Below are 18,699 nucleotides of genomic sequence, written 5' to 3' on the forward strand. Positions count from 1 at the left end.
TACTTAGAACCAAGATTCCTGCTGTACCACTTTCATTACTTGCAACATCTTCCCTCTCATTCCACCCCTAATATCCTGCAAGTCCCCTGTGCTGCTGCAGAGCACCTGACCACCTTTCACTGTCCTGCATCAGAATTAGCAGTTAAGTCAATTAGTTTAACTCTCACATCTTTGCCTTTCTCTCGACACAGGAGAAGAAAGTTTATTCAAGTGCAAATAGAGCCTGTACAGGTAGAGGGGTGAAAGACAGTACCTGTCCACCTTTCTCTCCCAGACCCGGCATATAAATGGACTATGCCAAGCCTGGTCATTCACTGCCTCCCTGTTGAAGTGATAATGCTTCCAACACCTCCTATGTGATCCTATTCATATCCATGCTTGATCACATCACCTCCTTGGAGATATTGTTAACTACCCCTTACATCTGATAGCACCACCACCTTTCCAGCGTGCAGCTCTGATTCCAAAGAATTTACTTCCTGAGGCAGCAGACAACTTTGCCTCAGCTCCCCAAGCCCCTTCCCTTTAGTTTCTGCAGACAGAGCTGATGGACTAACCCCACCATAACTGGACAGCCCAGGATTGAGAGTGCCCAGACCTTTGACTGATCGGTATAGATTTCCTTGACGGAGTTATCCCTACTCACCAAACTGAGTGTGACCCATTCCACAAACTGCAGAAGCACAGAGACCTTGACTAAAATCGCTGACTTGATGCCTGATGGTGATCAATACCATAGACCAATATGCGAGGTTGCCCTTGACTGACTGTGTTGGATACCCGGACTGACAAGTGCCTCCATGGACTTCAACAAGGGCTGCTCCAACAACACTGAGACATGGCTGCCAGCCGTGCGGGTGAGAGATTAATGTACACTGCTATGCAAGCCTGAACTTCCAGAGCGTGCTGCCAATCTATCAGAGATGTGACATGATCGTTGCCAAAGTTGGCAAATGGTAGGTATCAATACATGAGGACAAGAGAATGTAAACGGGCAGTGCTTGTGGATCAGGTCATGATGCAGTTTGGTCATACACAACATTGAAATCCTTCAGTGTAAGCAGCAAGGTGAATCCTCCATGTATCTGCTCTGGTTTCAGTGTCGAGTTCTCATGTCATCAACTTGTTCAGTGCATTTGGCAAGACAGAAAAACTGATTGTCAAATGAGGAGAACTGGGCAAATAACAAGTTGTTTAAGGAATAATCCCACTTAATGGCAACTCGCACTGCCTCAAAAGAAACTGGTCACATTCCTCAGGAAAAGCACATACAATGGAGCAAAATGCCCCTCACATCAAGGTGGGCCTGGGACATCTTGTCCAATGCTACCACAAAGTTCACCATAGCCCACATTTTTACAGGCGCCCGAGACATACTATTAAATCAGCCAATTCACACACTCTTCGATGACTTTCATCATTTTGATTGGGAGGCATCAGTACAGTCCCCACCAGATTAATTGATGCACATAATCCTGTAGAATATGAGCAATTATTTGTTTATCCTACCCTTACTGCAAAGATTCATACTAATAGCAATAATAAATCCAGCATTCAGTACATAATGTATAACAAGTTTACTCAGATTAAAGCCCTGGGCAATTTGAATGTGACTGGCTTGCATGGAAAGTGACCTCAAATCAGGAGCAAATGGCACATATTCCCAATAAACTTCTAATTTCAGGCAACTGCTCAATAAACAGATGCTGAAATAGCCAACTTGTTTAACACAGCTACAGCAGAACCTCTAATTGTGACTTATCAGCTACCATTGCTATCAGTGCCATTCGAGGGACAGGTATGTTTAAAATAAATAGAGATGGTGAGAGTGGCGTGGACTACAGCACATATTCTACAATAACTGGTAGGAACAAATTACTTTTGTTTTTTTTAAACGACAATAACTTGATCACCATCAGAATTCAATTTTTACCCAAACAAGCTAGTTTCATTACACACCTCAAATTCATCCAAGATTGGGATAAATATTGAATACAGGAATTAAAAAAAGTGGCAACAGATAGTGCAGTAGGCCTTAACATCAAGGGTATGAAGTCTCATCAAAACAGAGGTCAACAGGAAAACCTTTCATGGAGAAAGGTAATTGCCAGAGGCTAGTCATAGTTCCAAAGTTTTGTTTACGGTGTTCCTCACATCAGCACTCTTTATGCAATTATGTTCAGTTGATTATCTGGCATATGCAGGGGAAGCAAAAATGCACCAGAGATTACATTCTAATTGACAAAACAACAATAGAAAAGGGTAAGTTTGGGATGAAGATGCATTTGCCAGAAGGCACAATGTATATTCAAATTTATATTAAAAACAAAAGTTAGAAAAGAACACAACACTGAATGTGTACAAGCCACTGGCTAAGAGACAGCATTCAGTTATAGCAAGACCTTTATATCCATGATAAAGATTTCATAACTCACTGTAACAATCAGAAATGAGAAGTTATAATTATGAAGCAAACTCCAAAAGGTCTAGTCTTTTGAAGGTAGATTTACAGAAGTAAAAATCTTTACTCCTTCAAAACCTATTTCCACAGATTGCAAAATTGGTAACAAGATGCAAAATCAAAACATTATTAATAATAGTGAAAAGATTAAATTTTGATTTCCACTATAAACAAGAGGAATATTAGAACAAAAAACTGAAAACATACTCGCTCATAAGACTGACATATTTAAGAAAAAGCATTTCAAAGACAATCAAAGAACATGGGATCACAACAGCTAACTCCAGGTGAAGACCTGGCATTGGCATATCTGATGTACAAATTATTTCCTATTGCACTGTAACGATCCCATCGCCAGTAGTAATATTTCACAAAACAGCCATAATAAATACCAGTTCCTTACCTAAATAGTCAGAGTATGTTCCATATGCAAACAGGTTCAATAATTGGAAGTAGGCAGCATGTGATCCATTAGCCAGCTGGGGAGAAAGACTCAAAGATTACTGACACTTACACTTTTAAAGTGGAAAACTGTAGGAGTTAAGTTTGAAGCCAAAAGTATAACTTGCCCTTCAATAAATTTGTAAGTTCTAAAATTTGTAAACGAACCTAATATTCATGCTGATAATCAACAAAAAAAAATTATCAGAAATTCACTAAAGTTCCACATTCCCAATCTTGGATGTACAGGAAACAGTGAATACAATGTCAATTTCTTGGTTTGAAAATTAACGTCGAGTGTTCCCTTCCTTCTTTCTGCTTCGTGTTGGTGCAATTGCCTGTCTGATGGTCTGCTGGGTTTCAGCACTTCACCTTCAGTGACAAAACCTACAAACAAAACATCCATGGGACCACCAATATCAGGCTGCTAAGCAGAAGCAGCAATGCAGAGATTCGAACAAACAGCACTCCCCACTATTCCTATGTTACCTAGTATTTTCCAGCTCAGCAAGCAACCTGAACCGATCTATCTTGAATGCTGGCGATCATTTCACCCCTCACCTAAATGGCTATACTTTTCCTTGAAACTGGCACAAAGTAGGGTGTATAGACAAATGAGTGCTCAAGGCAACAAATTTCACTGGTAAGTGGATTCCAAGCCTCATCAAAACAATACTGGTGAAAAATGTACATGCAAAACATCCTAATACATCATGTCAGATGAGCACCTGGAAAATTCACTTGGTTTGGATGTGTAATTGAGGTGTCAACTAGTAACTGTAGGGAGGGGGCAGGGACAGCAGGGATCACAACCAGAGACCCATATTAGATTTCATTTATTGTCACATGTATATAAAAATATACAAAGCTTTCTCCAGTATGAAAGACAACTATGCACTACAGTTCTCCTTCACAGCCAATTTTGTATCCATGTTGCTAGCGTATCTTTGATTCTATGAGCTGACATACTGCACAGTAGACTTGAGCAATAAGAACATTTGAAAAAAAAAGAGCTGAAGAAGACCTTGTGCCTGACCAAGTGTGCTCTGTCATTCAATGCGATCTTAACCTTCACCTCCACTTCCTCAACTCTTCCCTGAAATTCTAAATTTATCTCTCAATGATGGAACATCTGCAACCCTTTGGAGAATTTTAAAAATTTGATAACTCTTTCAAGATTGAAACCTCTTCCTGTTCAGTCCCAGATGATTCACCCCTTACATCCTGTTCATCAGTTAGTGGAAACATCACAGTTTTTAGCTTGCCAAGCACCTTCATAATCTTGAATGCTTTAAAATGAGTTTTTTTTATATTTCTAAACTCCAGAGAATAACAAATGTCCTTTGCAAGGCCAGGCCCGACACATCATTTGTATTACCCTCACCCAACCTCTTACCTCAACTCAAAGTTACTTCAACGCAATCTGCTCTTAAAGAAATGTGAACTAGCTTTGCTTAGTAATTCTATTCTAAATTATTGTTTCCAAAAGCTTCCCATTCATGCAAGTTATATATTAAGGCTGTAATTGCTGAACTTATCGTTACACATGTTCATATCCGTAAAAGAGGAGCAACCAAGGCAAAACAAAAACAATGCTGTTCTTATTTGGCAGCCCTTCAAGTCTCAGTAAGCCTCTGTAAAGGTCTGTCATTTCTGTTGAATCTGGCACAGAGAAGACAGATATTAAAGCTAGTGATCAGCATATTTGAGGGACTAATATTTGTCTCAGGCAAGTGTCCAAACTATGAAGCATCTGTCACATTCTGGGAATGATCAGACATGAGAAATTATAACAGCAAATTTGTCCCTTGACTCCTACTTTTAAACCCAGAAATTGGACATAATGGGTGCCAATTTCTTTCCATGATCCCAGACAGAGTGGTGGCAAGCTACATCATCTTTTAGATATCAGAAAACAGCCCGATTCCGTTGACACTAAAATGTCCAGGGACAAGCCTATCCTTCCTATTTAAAAATGTCAGGCCACTGAATATCACCTTTTCCTTGAGAATCAGATGGCGCAAGAGATCATTCAGCCAGGAGGCTCATTGTACTTTCGCTACCTCCATGCAAGAGCTATTCATTAGTCCTACTCCCATGTTCTTTCCTCACATCCTTGCAAATGCATCAGAAATTTATCCAATTTCTTTTTGAAATGTATGGACAAACTCTTGCTTCCGCCATTCTTTCAGATAGGGTAATCCAGATAACAAAGGAGAAAGTGAGGACTGCAGATGCTGGAGATCAGAGCTTAAAAATGTGTTGCTGGAAAAAAGCGCAGCAGGTCAGGCAGCATCAAAGGAGCAGGAGAATCGACGTTTCCGGTACAAGCCCTTCTTCAGGAAGGGCTTGTACTGGAAACGTCGATTCTCCTGTTCCTTTGATGCTGCCTGACCTGCTGCGCTTTTTTCCAGCAACACATTTTTAAGCTCTAATCCAAATAACAACTCTCTCAAAAAAAATAAACTATTTTGCTATTGGTTCTTTTGTCAATTATTTTAAAAGCTGTCCCATTTGGTTAATGACTGCCTGGTCAGTGGAAAAAGGTCATCTGTGAATACCTATAAAACCCTTCACTACTTTGAACAAACTTCTTTCTTTATTCTCAGACACACACACACAGTCTCAAATTCTCTCTAATCTTTGATTGCTGAAGCCAATTACAGCACCTTATGATCAGCTTTGTCGCACAATTTAGATAAACTGAATTTAGGCCAGTATCACACAGGGCAGTTATGCACTAAATCAAGGATGCTCAATTAACCACTTAGAATAATATTTAAAACTTTGAGAAAAGCCACAAAAACTGCTATTATTCAGTGTATCTTTTTGTTTATTTATGTTCATATTACATACCTAATACTTAACACTTGAAATTAATAAATTGTACTTACTAATATTCTAAGATTCTAAAGAGAAGTATCTGAAGATTATTTAATTTTCTGCACTTTAATTTTTGCAAAGACTTGTAGCATATAGGGAAAAATTAAGAAAAGTGAACTGTTTATGATGCACTCTTTCTTACCTCCTGTATATTAGGTATTTCCAAAAGTTCACCAAAAACAAAAACGCCTGGAGCCTCTAATACTTGGCTAATAAGGGTAGTTAATGCTGGGCCTTTTGCATTCCTGGACAACAAAATGAATTGTTCCAAAGGATTACTTGTAGGTTTTGATTCTCCTGCCATTGCACAAAAGGTGACTCACTGTAAAACAAAAGTTGGCATTTTTAAGTTACACTAGTGCCAAAACAGAAGATAGTTTGTATGGTGAAATCTCCGAAGTACGCAAGTTATCTGTAGAGCATTTCTCAGCTGCCTTTGTTCTAGTTTCTCCTGCAATAATGAAAGCCTCAAATATATCACAAATTAAATGGAAATCAGTTGATTATAAAAGAAATACTCTAATAAATAATTCCCAATCTACTTTTAAAAGAGAAATATGTTGCTTTTCCAATTGACTTTCTTCAATAAACACCACCCCAAGAGAACAATTTCAAACAGCATGAAAAAGAAATTCACTAAAAGGAAAAAAAAGATCTTTTACTTATTGAGGGAATTATATCAAAATGGGAAGCAGTACTGAATAAAGTACCTAGGGATCAGTGCTTCAGTCTGTACATTCCCCAATTTACATTAATTGCTTAGCTTTTAAATCCTTTTGGTACATGCACTAGAGCTCCCCTACCTTAGTTTGCTAATTTTTGCAAGCTTACCTAATTTACAAAGTCATTTGTACGATTACAATATAATTTACTATCAATGTCCCTACCACTGAGCCAGAAAGCCCAGGTTCACCTCCAGAAGTGCACAATAACAACATCTCTGAGCAGGCTGATTAGAAAATACCTAAACACAGGTAGGAAAAAACAGTCAAGGACCAATAACTGTATTGAGATGAAATTCACAACTGATCAAATTCAAAACAACTGTAAGGTTCTACATATTATGCAGAATATATGAATATTATCAGTACACTGTATAGGATGCAGAAATAACTGAGATATTGATAGGAATGTATGACTCAGATTGGACATTTAATATAGGAGAATTCTTAGTTTGACTGCTATTCTCTTGAATTCAAGTTAGAATGATGCGAGAACTGTACAACATTGTAGTCAGTTTCAAACTTGAATGCAGTATTCAGTTTATTGCTAAGGGAAAGGGAAAGCCAAAAGAAAAAGTGGAGAAAATACAGAGGATTCAAATAAAAGGAAAGGTTGGAGAAATTATTAGCCTTGAAGAATTGAGCATTTAAAAAATAAATCAATCAATTTCTTTTGAAATGCTATTTCAAAAATGAGAAAACAGAAACGATTGAAATGAGCAAAAATCAGATTGAAGGCAGATCATAGGATACATGTCTGATCTTGCACTAATCTTCCTAGAAAAGTATAGACAAAATCATTCGCTTCATCCAAGAGATTATGATGGAAAGACTGACTTGCATCAATAAATTTTTATGACTATCAGTCACCTCAAATTACATTTACATTTGTGGGCGGCACGGTGGCACAGTGGTTAGCACTGCTGCCTCACAGCGCCTGAGACCCGGGTTCATTTCCCGCGTCAGGTGACTGACTGTGTGGAGTTTGCACGTTCTCCCCGTGTCTGCGTGGGTTTCCTCCGGGTGCTCCGGTTTCCTCCCACAGTCCAAAGATGTGCAGGTCAGGTGAATTGGCCATGCTAAATTGCCTGTAGTGTTAGGTAAGGGGTAAATGTAGGGGTATGGGTGGGTTGCGCTTCGGCGGGGCGGTGTGGACTTGTTGGGCCGAAGGGCCTGTTTCCACACTAAGTAATCTAATCTAATAAAATTACAATACAGTCAATGAAGTTTGTTACATGACTGCAATCTGCACACAGCAAACTTCCACAAATATATGATGACAACCAGCAATTTTCTATCACAAGAAATAGAAATTGCTGGAGGAACTCAGCAGGTTTGGCAGCATTTGTGGAGAGAAAGGAGACTTAACATTTCAAATTCAGTGACCTTTCTTCAGAAATGGACTTTGAAATGTTAACACTGCTTTCTCTCCACAGATGTTGTCATACCAGAGTTCCTCCAGCAAGTCGTTTGGTTTTAGATCTTCTTCATCCACAGTTCTCTGTCTGATTTTAGAATATACAATTTTTTTCTATACTGTCGGAGGAAAATTAGAACTTAGAAGCAGGAGTAAACAATTCAGCCTTTCAAACATGATCTGCCATTTGATAAAATAATCGCTAATCTGGTTGTAGTCTCGACTCCACTCATCTGTTTGCAAAATCCCCCACCCCTACAATAATTCTGATTCCCTCATCAACAATCTAACTCCATTATGAATACACTTCATGAACCAGCCCCTTCTGCCTTCTGGAGAAGATAATTCCACAAACCAATAACCCTCAGAAAAACAAATTCTCATCTCCATCTTAAAACAACTCATTCTTAAACTTTGATTTGTGGTTCTAGTCCCATCTCATCATGGGATGTGGATGTCACTAGCAAGATCAACATTTGTTGCCCATTCCAAATTGCGCGTGACAGATGATTTTCAAGGTCATTTCAAAATACAGTTAATGGTCAATTATATTGAATCAAGTCTAGAGTCACACAGACCTGGTAAGGACAGCAAATTTCTATCCCCAAAAAGATCATTAATGAGCTAAAAAGGGTTTTAATGGCAATCTAGGATAGTTCCACGGTGACCAAAACTGAGACTAGCTTTCAATTCCAGACTTTTATTAATCAAAATTGAATTCTACCACCTGCCAAGGTGGAATGTGAACCAGTGACCCAAGAATTAGCCCACCCTCTGGATGTCTAGTCCCATGGCATTACCACTGCAAACTGCCAGCCCAACAAGAGGAAACATTCTCCCAGTGTCCATTCTACCAAGTCCCTCAGGACCTATATTTCAATATCTTTATACATTCTTCTAAATTGCAAAAGGGTATAAGGACAAACCTGTCCAACCTTTCTTTACAAATTAAACCTTCATCCCAGGAATGTCATATGAATCTTCTCTGAACTGCTTCTAACAATTTATCCTTGGTTCACAAAGGAGATAAAAACTCTTATATTGTACTTGAGATGTGGACACACCAACACCCTGCACAGACAATAAAACCTGCTTTTTTAAACAAAAAACAACATTCCATTCCTTTGCAATATATGTCTAATATTTAATTTGCCTTCCTAATCACTTACTGCTTTGAGAGACTAATATTCCAGGACACCTTCTACACATCCAAGTATTGCAATCTTTCTCCATTTAAAGATTATACTTTCAAGTAGGCAGATTTACACTTTTCCACATTGTACTTGGTCACTTCTCACAATGAATTGATAGATTCTAAATGGTTGAGGAATTAGATTAGATTAGGTTACAGTGTGGAAACAGGCCCTTTGGCCCAACAAGTCCACACCGACCCGCCGAAGTGCAACCCACCCATACCCCTACATTTACCACTTACCTAACACTACGGGCAATTTAGCATGGCCAATTCACCTGACCTGCACATCTTTGGACTGTGGGAGGAAACCGGAGCACCCGGAGGAAACCCACGCAGATACGGGGAGAATGTGCAAACTCCACACAGTCAGTCGCCTGAGGCGGGAATTGAACCCGGGTCTTAGGCGCTGTGAGGCAGCAGTGCTAACCACTGTGCCACCGACTAATGACAACAATTAAAACGAAATAAATATCAGTTGATGGAAGAGCCTGAAAAAGGGTCAATAATGAGGAGCGCCTTAAATACTACTCACTATAATGTCATGAAGATCTGGTGGAACAACATCTTGGGATCTCGAAGGAATAAGACCATCAGTTCATTCACCTGGTCTCTAACAATACCACATTACACAGTGGTTAGCACTGTTGCCTCACAGCACCAGAGACCCGGGTTCAATTCCCACCTCAGGTGACTGTGTGTGGAGTTTGCACATTCTCCCTGTGTCTGCGTGGGTTTCCTCCAGGTGCTCTGGTTTCCTCCCACAGTCCAATTGGCTATGCTAAATTGCCTGTAGTATGAGGGGCAGGGGTAAATGTAGGGGAATGGGTCTGGGTGGGTTGCGCTTTGGCGGGTCGGTGTGGACTTGTTGGGCCTGTGCCACCATGCCGCCCAAAATGAACAACTTCACATTTACTTACTTAACCTCTCAATATCTCTAAATTCTTTGTATCCCTGCTGCAACTCGCCTTTCCACCTATTTTTGTCATATGCAAATATGGCAACAATAGATTTGCTTCTTTCTTCCAAGTCATTAAATATTGTAAACAGTTGCTATCATTGCACTGATTCTTGTGGAACCCCACTGGTTACAGTTCGCCAACCTGAAAAAGAACCCCTTTTCCCCATTCTCAATTTACCGTCCATTAGCTAGTCCTCTATCCATGTCAATATACTACCTCTAACACTGTGGGCTCCGATCTCACCATTTTACTTTTTATGAGGTACCTTGTCAAATGCCTTCTGGAAATCCAAGTACAAACACACCTCCAGGTTGCCCACTGTTCACTCCAGTTCAGACTTCCTCAAAAACATGAAGAAATTAGTCAGACATTATTTGCCTTTCATGAAGCCATGGGCAACTCTACGATTAGATTATGATTTCCCAAAATGTGCTATTAATTCCTTATAAAATGATCCCAATATTTTTCCAATACAAGTTATGCTGATCAACCTGTAATTGCTTTTTTGCCTCCCTCCCTTTTTGCCATACTACCAGTTTTCCAATCATCATGTACTTCCCCAGACTTCAAAGATTTTTGGAAAATTACAACCAATGCCTCCATTATCTCTTGAAATCTGCAGATGCAAGCCATCATGGACCAGGGGTCATATCGGTCTTTCATCTCATTTGTTTGTCCAATACTACTACTTTAGTGATGAGTACTCAATTCCTCTCCCATACTCTTTAGTAAGAATAGGATGTTTGAAGTATCTTCCATCATATGGACATCTGTTTAACTCCTCTGCAATTCCTCGTTTCTTAAAACTTTTTCCCCCCGATTCATTTTTTAAAAGGGGTCTATGTTCATTTTGACCTCTCACCCTTTTCATAAATGTACAGAAGCTGATCAGTTTTTAATATTTCTTGCTAATTTGTCCATGTAGTTTTTCTCTTTTTTTGTTGAGTCCTTTTTTTTTTTTGAGTCCTCCTATCCCAGACTTCAGAGCTATCACTAACTTTCACTTCCTTATAAGCTTTTTCTTTCAAATTTATACTCAGATGTACAGCTTGGAAACCCTTCGGTCCAACTTGTCCATCCCAACCAAAATCTAGTCCACTTGCCAGCACCCAGCCCATATCCCTCCAACCCCTTCCTATTCATATACCCATCCAAATGCCTTTTTAAAATGTTGCAATTGTACTAGTCTCCACCACTTCCTCTAGCAGCTCATTATGTTAAAAATTTGCCTCTGTAGGTCTGTTTTATATCTTTCCCCCCTCACCCAAAACCTATGCCTTCCAGTTATGGTCTCCCCCAGCCCAGGGAAAAGACTTTGTCTATTTATCCTATCCATGTCCCTTAATTTTAGAAATCTCTATAAAAGTCACCCCCCTCAGCCATCAACGCTCCAGGGAAAAGAGCCCCTGCCTATTCAACCTCTCCCTATAGCTCAAATTATCCAACTCTGGCAACATCCTTGTAAATCTTTTCTGAACCCTTTCAGGTTTCAGAACATCCTTCCAATAGGAAGGAGACCAGAATTGCACACAATATTCCAAAAGTGGTCTAACCAATGTCCTGTCCAGCTGCAACATGACCTCCCAACTCCTGTACTCAATACTCTGACCAATAAAAGGAAAGCATACCAAATGCCTTCTTCACTATCCTATCCACCTGCGACTCCACTTTCAAGGATCTATGAACCTGCACTCCCAGGTCTCTTTGTTCAGCAACAACCCCTAGGATCTTACCATTAAGTGTATAAGTCCTGCTAAGATTTACTTTCCCAAAATGGAGCACCTCACAATTATCTAAATTAAACTGCACTTGACACTTTTAAGCCATTTGCCCATCTGATCAAGATCCTGTTATAATCTGAGGTAACCTTCTTCGCTATCCACTACGCCTCCAATTTTAGTGTCATCAGCAAACTTACTAACTATACCTCTCATGCTCACATTCAAATCATTTATATAAATGATGCAAAGTAGTGGACCCAGCACCAATCCTTGTGGCACTCCATTGGTCACAGGCCTCCAGTCTGAAAAACAACCCTCCACCACCACCCTCTGTCTTCTACCTTTAAGCCAGTTTTGTATGCAAATGGATAGCTTTCCCTGTATTCCATGAGATCTAACCTTGCTAAACAGTCTCCCACGGGAAACCGTATCGAACACCTTACTGAAGTCCATACAGGTCACTCCCACCGCTCTGCCCTCGTCAATCCTCTTTATTACTTCTTCAAAAAGTAACCCAATCAAGTTTGAGAGACACGATTTCCCACACACAAAGCCATGTTGACTATCCCTAATCAGTCCTTGCCTTTCCAAATACATGTACATCCTGCCCCTCAGGATTCCCTCCAACAACTTGCCGGCCACCGACGTCAGGTATAGCTCCCTAGCTTGTCCTGACTACCTTTCTTAAATAGTGGCACCACGTTAGCCAATCTCCAGTCTTCCGGCACCTCACCTGTGACTATCGATGATACAAATATCTCACCGAGAGACCCAGCAATCACTTCCCTAGCTTGCCACAGAGTTCTAGGGTACACCTAATCAGGTCCTTGGAGTTTAACCACTTTTATGCGTTACAAGACATCCAGCACTTTCCTTAACTTCTGAGAGATATTGTATTCTCGGTACCTTCACTAACCCATTCACAAGCTCTTTATTTCTATTCATTCATAACTCCTTTATTAACCCACTCACAAGCAAAAATCGTGTTCCTGTTCCATTCATAAAACTGCTCCAATTATTTGTTAATTTATACACTTTCTCAGCGTGACTAATGTTTGGTAGCTCATACACTACTCCTACTAATGTCTTCTTTCCCATTTTTTTACTTCCACTCAAATGGAACTTTACACCACCCAAGCCTAGATGGTGTCTCAGAACTGACCTCTATCTTTTATTAACAGTGCTACCCCACCACATTTCCTTCCCTACGATCTGAAAGGTGAAATACACCTGAACGTTAAGCTGCCAGTTTGGACCTCCTTGTAACCTTCTGTGTGTAATGGCTTTGAGATCATATCCATTGAACTCCAATTGCACTGCCGATTCATCTCTCTTATTCCAAAAAGCCTCATGTGTTAAGATACAAAACATTTAAGTTTGATCTATTATTAAATTTTCTTCCACTTTTAATGATTTGTTGGTGCAAAATGACATTCACACAGTCTCTTATTTTCAAGTAACAACGAGCCCATCACTAACCTGCACTCTTACTTTCTCCTTTACTTTTGATTTTCTAAATTTCCATGCAACTGAATCCATCCCTGTATTTAGTTTAAGGCCCTCCTTGGCGGACCATGTCTGTCAACGGGTGGAATAAGGACAAAGACAGAGGTAAAAACAAGGACTGCAGATGCTGGAATTACCAGAGTCTAGATTAAAGTGGTGCTGGAAAAGCACAGCAGGTCAGGCAGCATCTGAGGTGCAGGAAAAAAAAATACAAGGGAAGGACTCAACAAACTAGTTTCATTGCCTAGAATATAGAAGTTTGAATTATAGACATTTTCTGAAGTTAAGAGTGAACAAATAGTTCATTTCTACAAAGACAGACCCTTCAACAATGACATTTCTAAATACATTGATCATTAGCAGTTTAGAACAGCCTTTTATAAGCACAATCAATCTAGCAACAGTTGCTCAGTGGATTAAAAAAAAAGTGATGTTTAAGAAACAAGTAGTTTATGACTTGGGTTAGTTGATGAACAAAGAGAGCAGAAAAATCTAGTCTTACTGAGAGGTTTAAACATGTGCTTAGGATCAATTGAGATTTTAAAATCAGCCAAATGGAAAATTGTGGTGACTGTTGGAAGGAGCAGCATGATGGAATTGACAAAGTGGATAGCTTTGGTTTTAACACCCAAGCAAATCCCTTCATAATTTAAAGGCCTCTATCAGAATAGGAAAAAAAAACACACCAGCGCACTTAATCATTCCTTGTAGCTGAATCCTCTCAAGTTTAGAGCTGAAAATGTGTTGCTGGAAAAGCGCAGCAGGTCAGGCAGCATCCAAGGAACAGGAGAATCGATGTTTCGGGCATAAGCCTGAAGAAGGGCTTATGCCCGAAACATCGATTCTCCTGTTCCTTGGATGCTGCCTGACCTGCTGCGCTTTTCCAGCAACACATTTTCAGCTCTGATCTCCAGCATCTGCAGCCCTCACTTTCTCCTCCTCTCAAGTTTAGCAACATTGAGGATATTTTTGACATTTTCCCAGACCTGCAGCTTCCCTTTTATAAAATAAGGACCATATATTTGAACCAATATTCAACATGCATTCCTGCATAAATAAAATACCAGAACTTGGTTTGCCTGATCAACTTGTACTACTTTCAGTGATGGACTTGTAATCCTGGATTTCACTGTCTTGCTACCTTGTTTAATTACTTATCTTCCATACACTTCTACTAAAATGGATCAGCTTGCTATAAATTTCATTTATCTACCAGCCTATTTCTTTCTATATTTTGATATAGTACTTCACATTCCTAATCTTTGCCAATGCAAGATTATCACCACTAGAAAACACTTCTCCCATGTCCAAAAACCCTCATATTAGCACTGATATTTTCTGGTCATGTAACACATTCTACAACTCATCTAACTCCACACACCTTCACCTTTTGTCACAACTTTGTGGCAACTTCTCTTACTGCACATGATTTTTTAAAAATTTACATTAACATCTTGAGGGAAAACAATCCAATGAACGGTTAAATTCATTTTCTTTCTTTGTTAAAAAAAATTGGATTTTCAGCCAAGTACCAAAGTACATGGGGACATAGGAGAGAAAGAAAATTACTTTTCTTAAAAAAAACTCAGCAGGTCTGGGAGCATGCGTGGAGAGAAAGCAAAGTTAACATTTCGGGATCAGTGACTTTTCTTTAGACCTGCTAAGTTTTTTCCAAGCAATTTCCTTGTTGTTTTGATTTACAGGTATCCGCAGTTCTTTAGAGCTGTTTGGAATTAAGAGAACCTAATTACGCTTAGTAACAAAAGAAGGTGCATGAGTTCTCGTCTGCATTGTACTCATTTACACTTCAGCTCTATGAGAGCTCTGTAGATCATCAGTTTTAAACCCATTTTAAAAAAGGGCTTTCCCGCTCAAATCGAGCGACAGAGAACACACCTTTAAGAAGTCACGTTTTAAATTACGAAGAAAATGCTCGATCCTTTAAATCACACAATCAAAAAAAAGAACAATGTGTTTGACGCTCACTGCTAGGCCCACATCCGATATCCCTGCAACCACACAACGTGCTAATAACTCAAACAGCTAAGCCTTACAATACATTTAACTGACAACTACAATTACTGCCTTTCAGTCAACCACTACCGAAGCATCTACAATCCACATGCTTTTGAAGAACTCACCTACGACTAGGCCCTTTGCCTCAGTCCCTCTTTCAGAAGAGAGCTGGGCGCCCCCGCCTCGCTTAGCGCCTATTGGCCGGAACAGCAACCTCCTGGACCCACCCCTAACACCAATCGAGCTTTCTATTTGCTGGCTCAGCTATCGATCAAACACGTAAACCCGCCAACCGTATTTCATTCATAAGGCGGATCCGTTAGGTGCGCCTCGTGATTCTGACATTTAAATTTAAGTCTCACGCACGCGGAGTAGCTGTCGCTCCTACTATTGTGTTCTGTGGAAGGATGATTTCTTTCCACAAATGTTGAGTCTTTCCAGCATTTATATTTTTGGTTCTGATTTCCAACGTCTGCAGTTCTTTTGTTTCTTTTTGCTCCTGTTTTACGTTAGGAGAGAGGACGAAAATGAGAAAGGCTCGAAATAGCGATTCAGTTAGCAACTGCGGGGCAATCACTCAAGTTAAGGAACCTTTAGCGTTGAGGAATCAAATTGACAAAACATCAAGATATCACGTTGCTTGATTTAAGTTAGCACGGAAACCAAACAGGGCCCCAATTCTAGGTAGGACAATATTTATCAAACATTATTTGGACGGAATTGAAGTTGAGATTATAGGCATCTCACCACTGCAACCAGGGTCAGTATATAGGTACACCAGAAGGAAAAAAAACAGTAATTAAGGTGAAAGAGATCTAACATATCTTTTATACTCTTAAAATGGAGAACCTGTACAACAATATTTCCAAATATTACGTTTCCTAACTGGTTATCCCTTTGTTAACATTTGCAAATCAACAAATGTTCTGTCTCTCATACTGATTTTCCCATTTTTAATCAATTCAATATGATTTGGGAATTCAATGCCACCACACAATTTGTGATGCAATGACAATGATGCTACAAGTGGACTTTCCCTTGAACAGTTCTGCCCTGCGTGATGGGGTTAGCAGTCAGTGCAAGTGAGAAAAGCATAAAACCTCAACTTATTTTCTTTCCTGATACCATTTCAACGTAGAATCCTGATGAAGGCCATGACTCAGTTATCTTCCTTAATGTTCTCTATCCTGCACATGGCATCTGCCACTGCCTCTTTTAGAAACTATCATAATCAGCTTGCTTAGAGATGTTGTAATGCATCTCTGGAGTGACTTGAGCCAGATCTCCTGGTTCAGAGGTGACACAAGAGCCTCATGCTACCTATTTTAGGAACAGTAGTCCTAATTGTTTCAACCTATAGACCTCCCAGCTGTTCGACTCAGTTGACATTTCAGGTTCCGGTAACCCTTCCTCAGCATTGATAGTAGCTAGGAAAATGTCAGTTTATGTGCAGAAGATAAGGGGCTCAATTCCCACCTATAGTTTACTCCTTACCTCCTCCTGAAGAAGGGCTTATGCCCGAAATGTCGATTCTCCTGTTCCCTGGATGCTGCCTGACCTGCTGCGCTTTTCCAGCAACACATTTTCAGCTCTGATCTCCAGCATCTGCAGACCTCACTTTCTCCTTACCTCCTCCCTCCACCCTATCTTCTGCATATAAACCGATATTTTCCTAATTACTATCAGTTCTGAGGAAGGGTCACTGGACCCGAAATATTAACTCTGATTTCTTTTCACAGGTGTTACTAGACCTGCTGAGCTTTTCCAGCAACTTCTGTTTTTGTTTTTGATTTACATCATCTGCAGTTCTTTCAGTTTATATTTAGTGTCAAACTCAGACTGTGGTGAGATCATATCTGGAATATTGTGTCCTGTTTTGGTCTCCTTACTTGAAGGTGGCATTGGAGACAGTTCAGAAGAGGTTCACCAGGTTGATTCCAGGGATGGGAGAGCTGTTGCACGAGGAGTTGTATGAGAAAAATCTCATGCATATTTCTTTTAACCTCATTCTTGAATATTAAGAAACTCTACTGGACAAATAGCATAAGTGTTGTGTCAATAGCATAAGTCAGAGGCTGGGTATTTTTTGTTAAGAGGCTTAGCTTTTAGCTTGCAAAGCCTTTCCACTATTTAAAAGACAAAATTAGGCGTGTGATGGAATGGTGTCTCATTTGGATGGATGCATCTGCATCAACACTGACAAAGTTCAACACCATCTCTAGACCAAAGCATCAGATTAGTATATCATTCCTAGCCAAAATATTGACTTTTTTTTCATACACCATTTATACTAACTGTAGGACGTTATTTAGAAACTTGGCAAGGCTTCTTATGGATCATCTCTCAAACTCAGTTTTCCCCACCCAGAAAGACTCCATGCAATGAAATGTGATCATGGAATCAATCTCCCAAAAAGCTAATGACCATATCTCAGGAAAGAACGATGTTTAACTCAAGTACATCAATCCTGAGATTGAAGTTGTGTCATTTCTGAATGTTGCTCAGCACATACAGGCAGTTGAGCTAAGTGATAGTCTGGTTACTCAAAGCTGTTAACTTGTCAGCTACCTTGGGAATTACTCCTAAAGTGATCTCATCAACTTATAAATACAGACTCTGGTCACTGCTAGTGATGACTTAAAATGATATGTTGAATAGTGGGTTTCCTATTTTGTTACATAACTATGCCCTTTAATGACTTGCAACTCAATGTTAGGTAACATTGATTATATTTATGCATGTCTATCAAGTGTTTGTGTGAGAATTTTAAATTTTCCTTGTGATTTATAACCAACAAATATTGTTCTTCATATGGCTTTCTGTTTGAAAAATATTCACAGACACAGCAGAATTAAGCTAGGGGAATAAACTAAAACCTCTTTGATCTCAACTGATTTGAAAGCAAAACAGTTTGCTGAGCCAAGTCACGTTTATTTCATCACAAGGTCTATACTGAGGGGAAAAAACACAAATGGCTCCTTAGTAAAGCATTAAAGGAAAGTATTAAGGATTCATCTGCTTCCTCACTACGTCAGGATACTACAACTTTCTTACATTATTTTGAGTTTGCACGTTATATCTTCAAAGGAAAGTGCAGACACAGAATCAGTAAATACTTTAGAAAAGACAGCTGTTTGATAGCATGATTAAATACCAGAAGACTTGATAACTACAGCCGTTGACATTTAACAAGCTAACAAGTTAGTTTTCAATGATACTAAATATAAAAATTAACTAGTCACATTTTCAATTTTTACACAAAGGTTATACACTGAACAATTTTTGTTTAATGGATATCACACACTCTAAAAGCTCAAGCAGTTTGGTGTAGATTTATTTCATGTTCTGCTATGAATTTAAAGAAAAAAGAAACTCAGT

At 39.4% G+C, this 18,699-nt stretch overlaps 1 protein-coding gene across 3 annotated transcripts in view; it reads right to left on the reverse strand.

The window, feature by feature from the left end:
• cops7a (COP9 constitutive photomorphogenic homolog subunit 7A) overlaps nucleotides 1-15,550 on the reverse strand; it is a 31,863-nt gene extending 16,313 nt beyond the window's left edge. Inside the window, exons 1-3 of one of the 3 annotated variants that reach the window (XM_043702290.1) lie at nucleotides 15,447-15,550; nucleotides 5,928-6,107; nucleotides 2,865-2,940 (exon numbers count right to left, since the gene is read on the reverse strand). In XM_043702290.1, coding sequence (XP_043558225.1) covers nucleotides 2,865-2,940; nucleotides 5,928-6,089 — 238 coding nt within the window. In that variant the 5' untranslated portion in view covers nucleotides 6,090-6,107; nucleotides 15,447-15,550. Of the gene's footprint in view, nucleotides 1-2,864; nucleotides 2,941-5,927; nucleotides 6,108-15,201; nucleotides 15,293-15,446 lie in introns of those variants that run through there. The other 2 variants (XM_043702291.1, XM_043702293.1) reach the window with 2 other exon arrangements.
• Nucleotides 15,551-18,699: the final 3,149 nt, after the last annotated feature.

This window comes from Chiloscyllium plagiosum, chromosome 13, assembly GCF_004010195.1.
Source record: "Chiloscyllium plagiosum isolate BGI_BamShark_2017 chromosome 13, ASM401019v2, whole genome shotgun sequence".
NCBI classification, from domain to species: Eukaryota; Metazoa; Chordata; class Chondrichthyes; order Orectolobiformes; family Hemiscylliidae; genus Chiloscyllium; species Chiloscyllium plagiosum.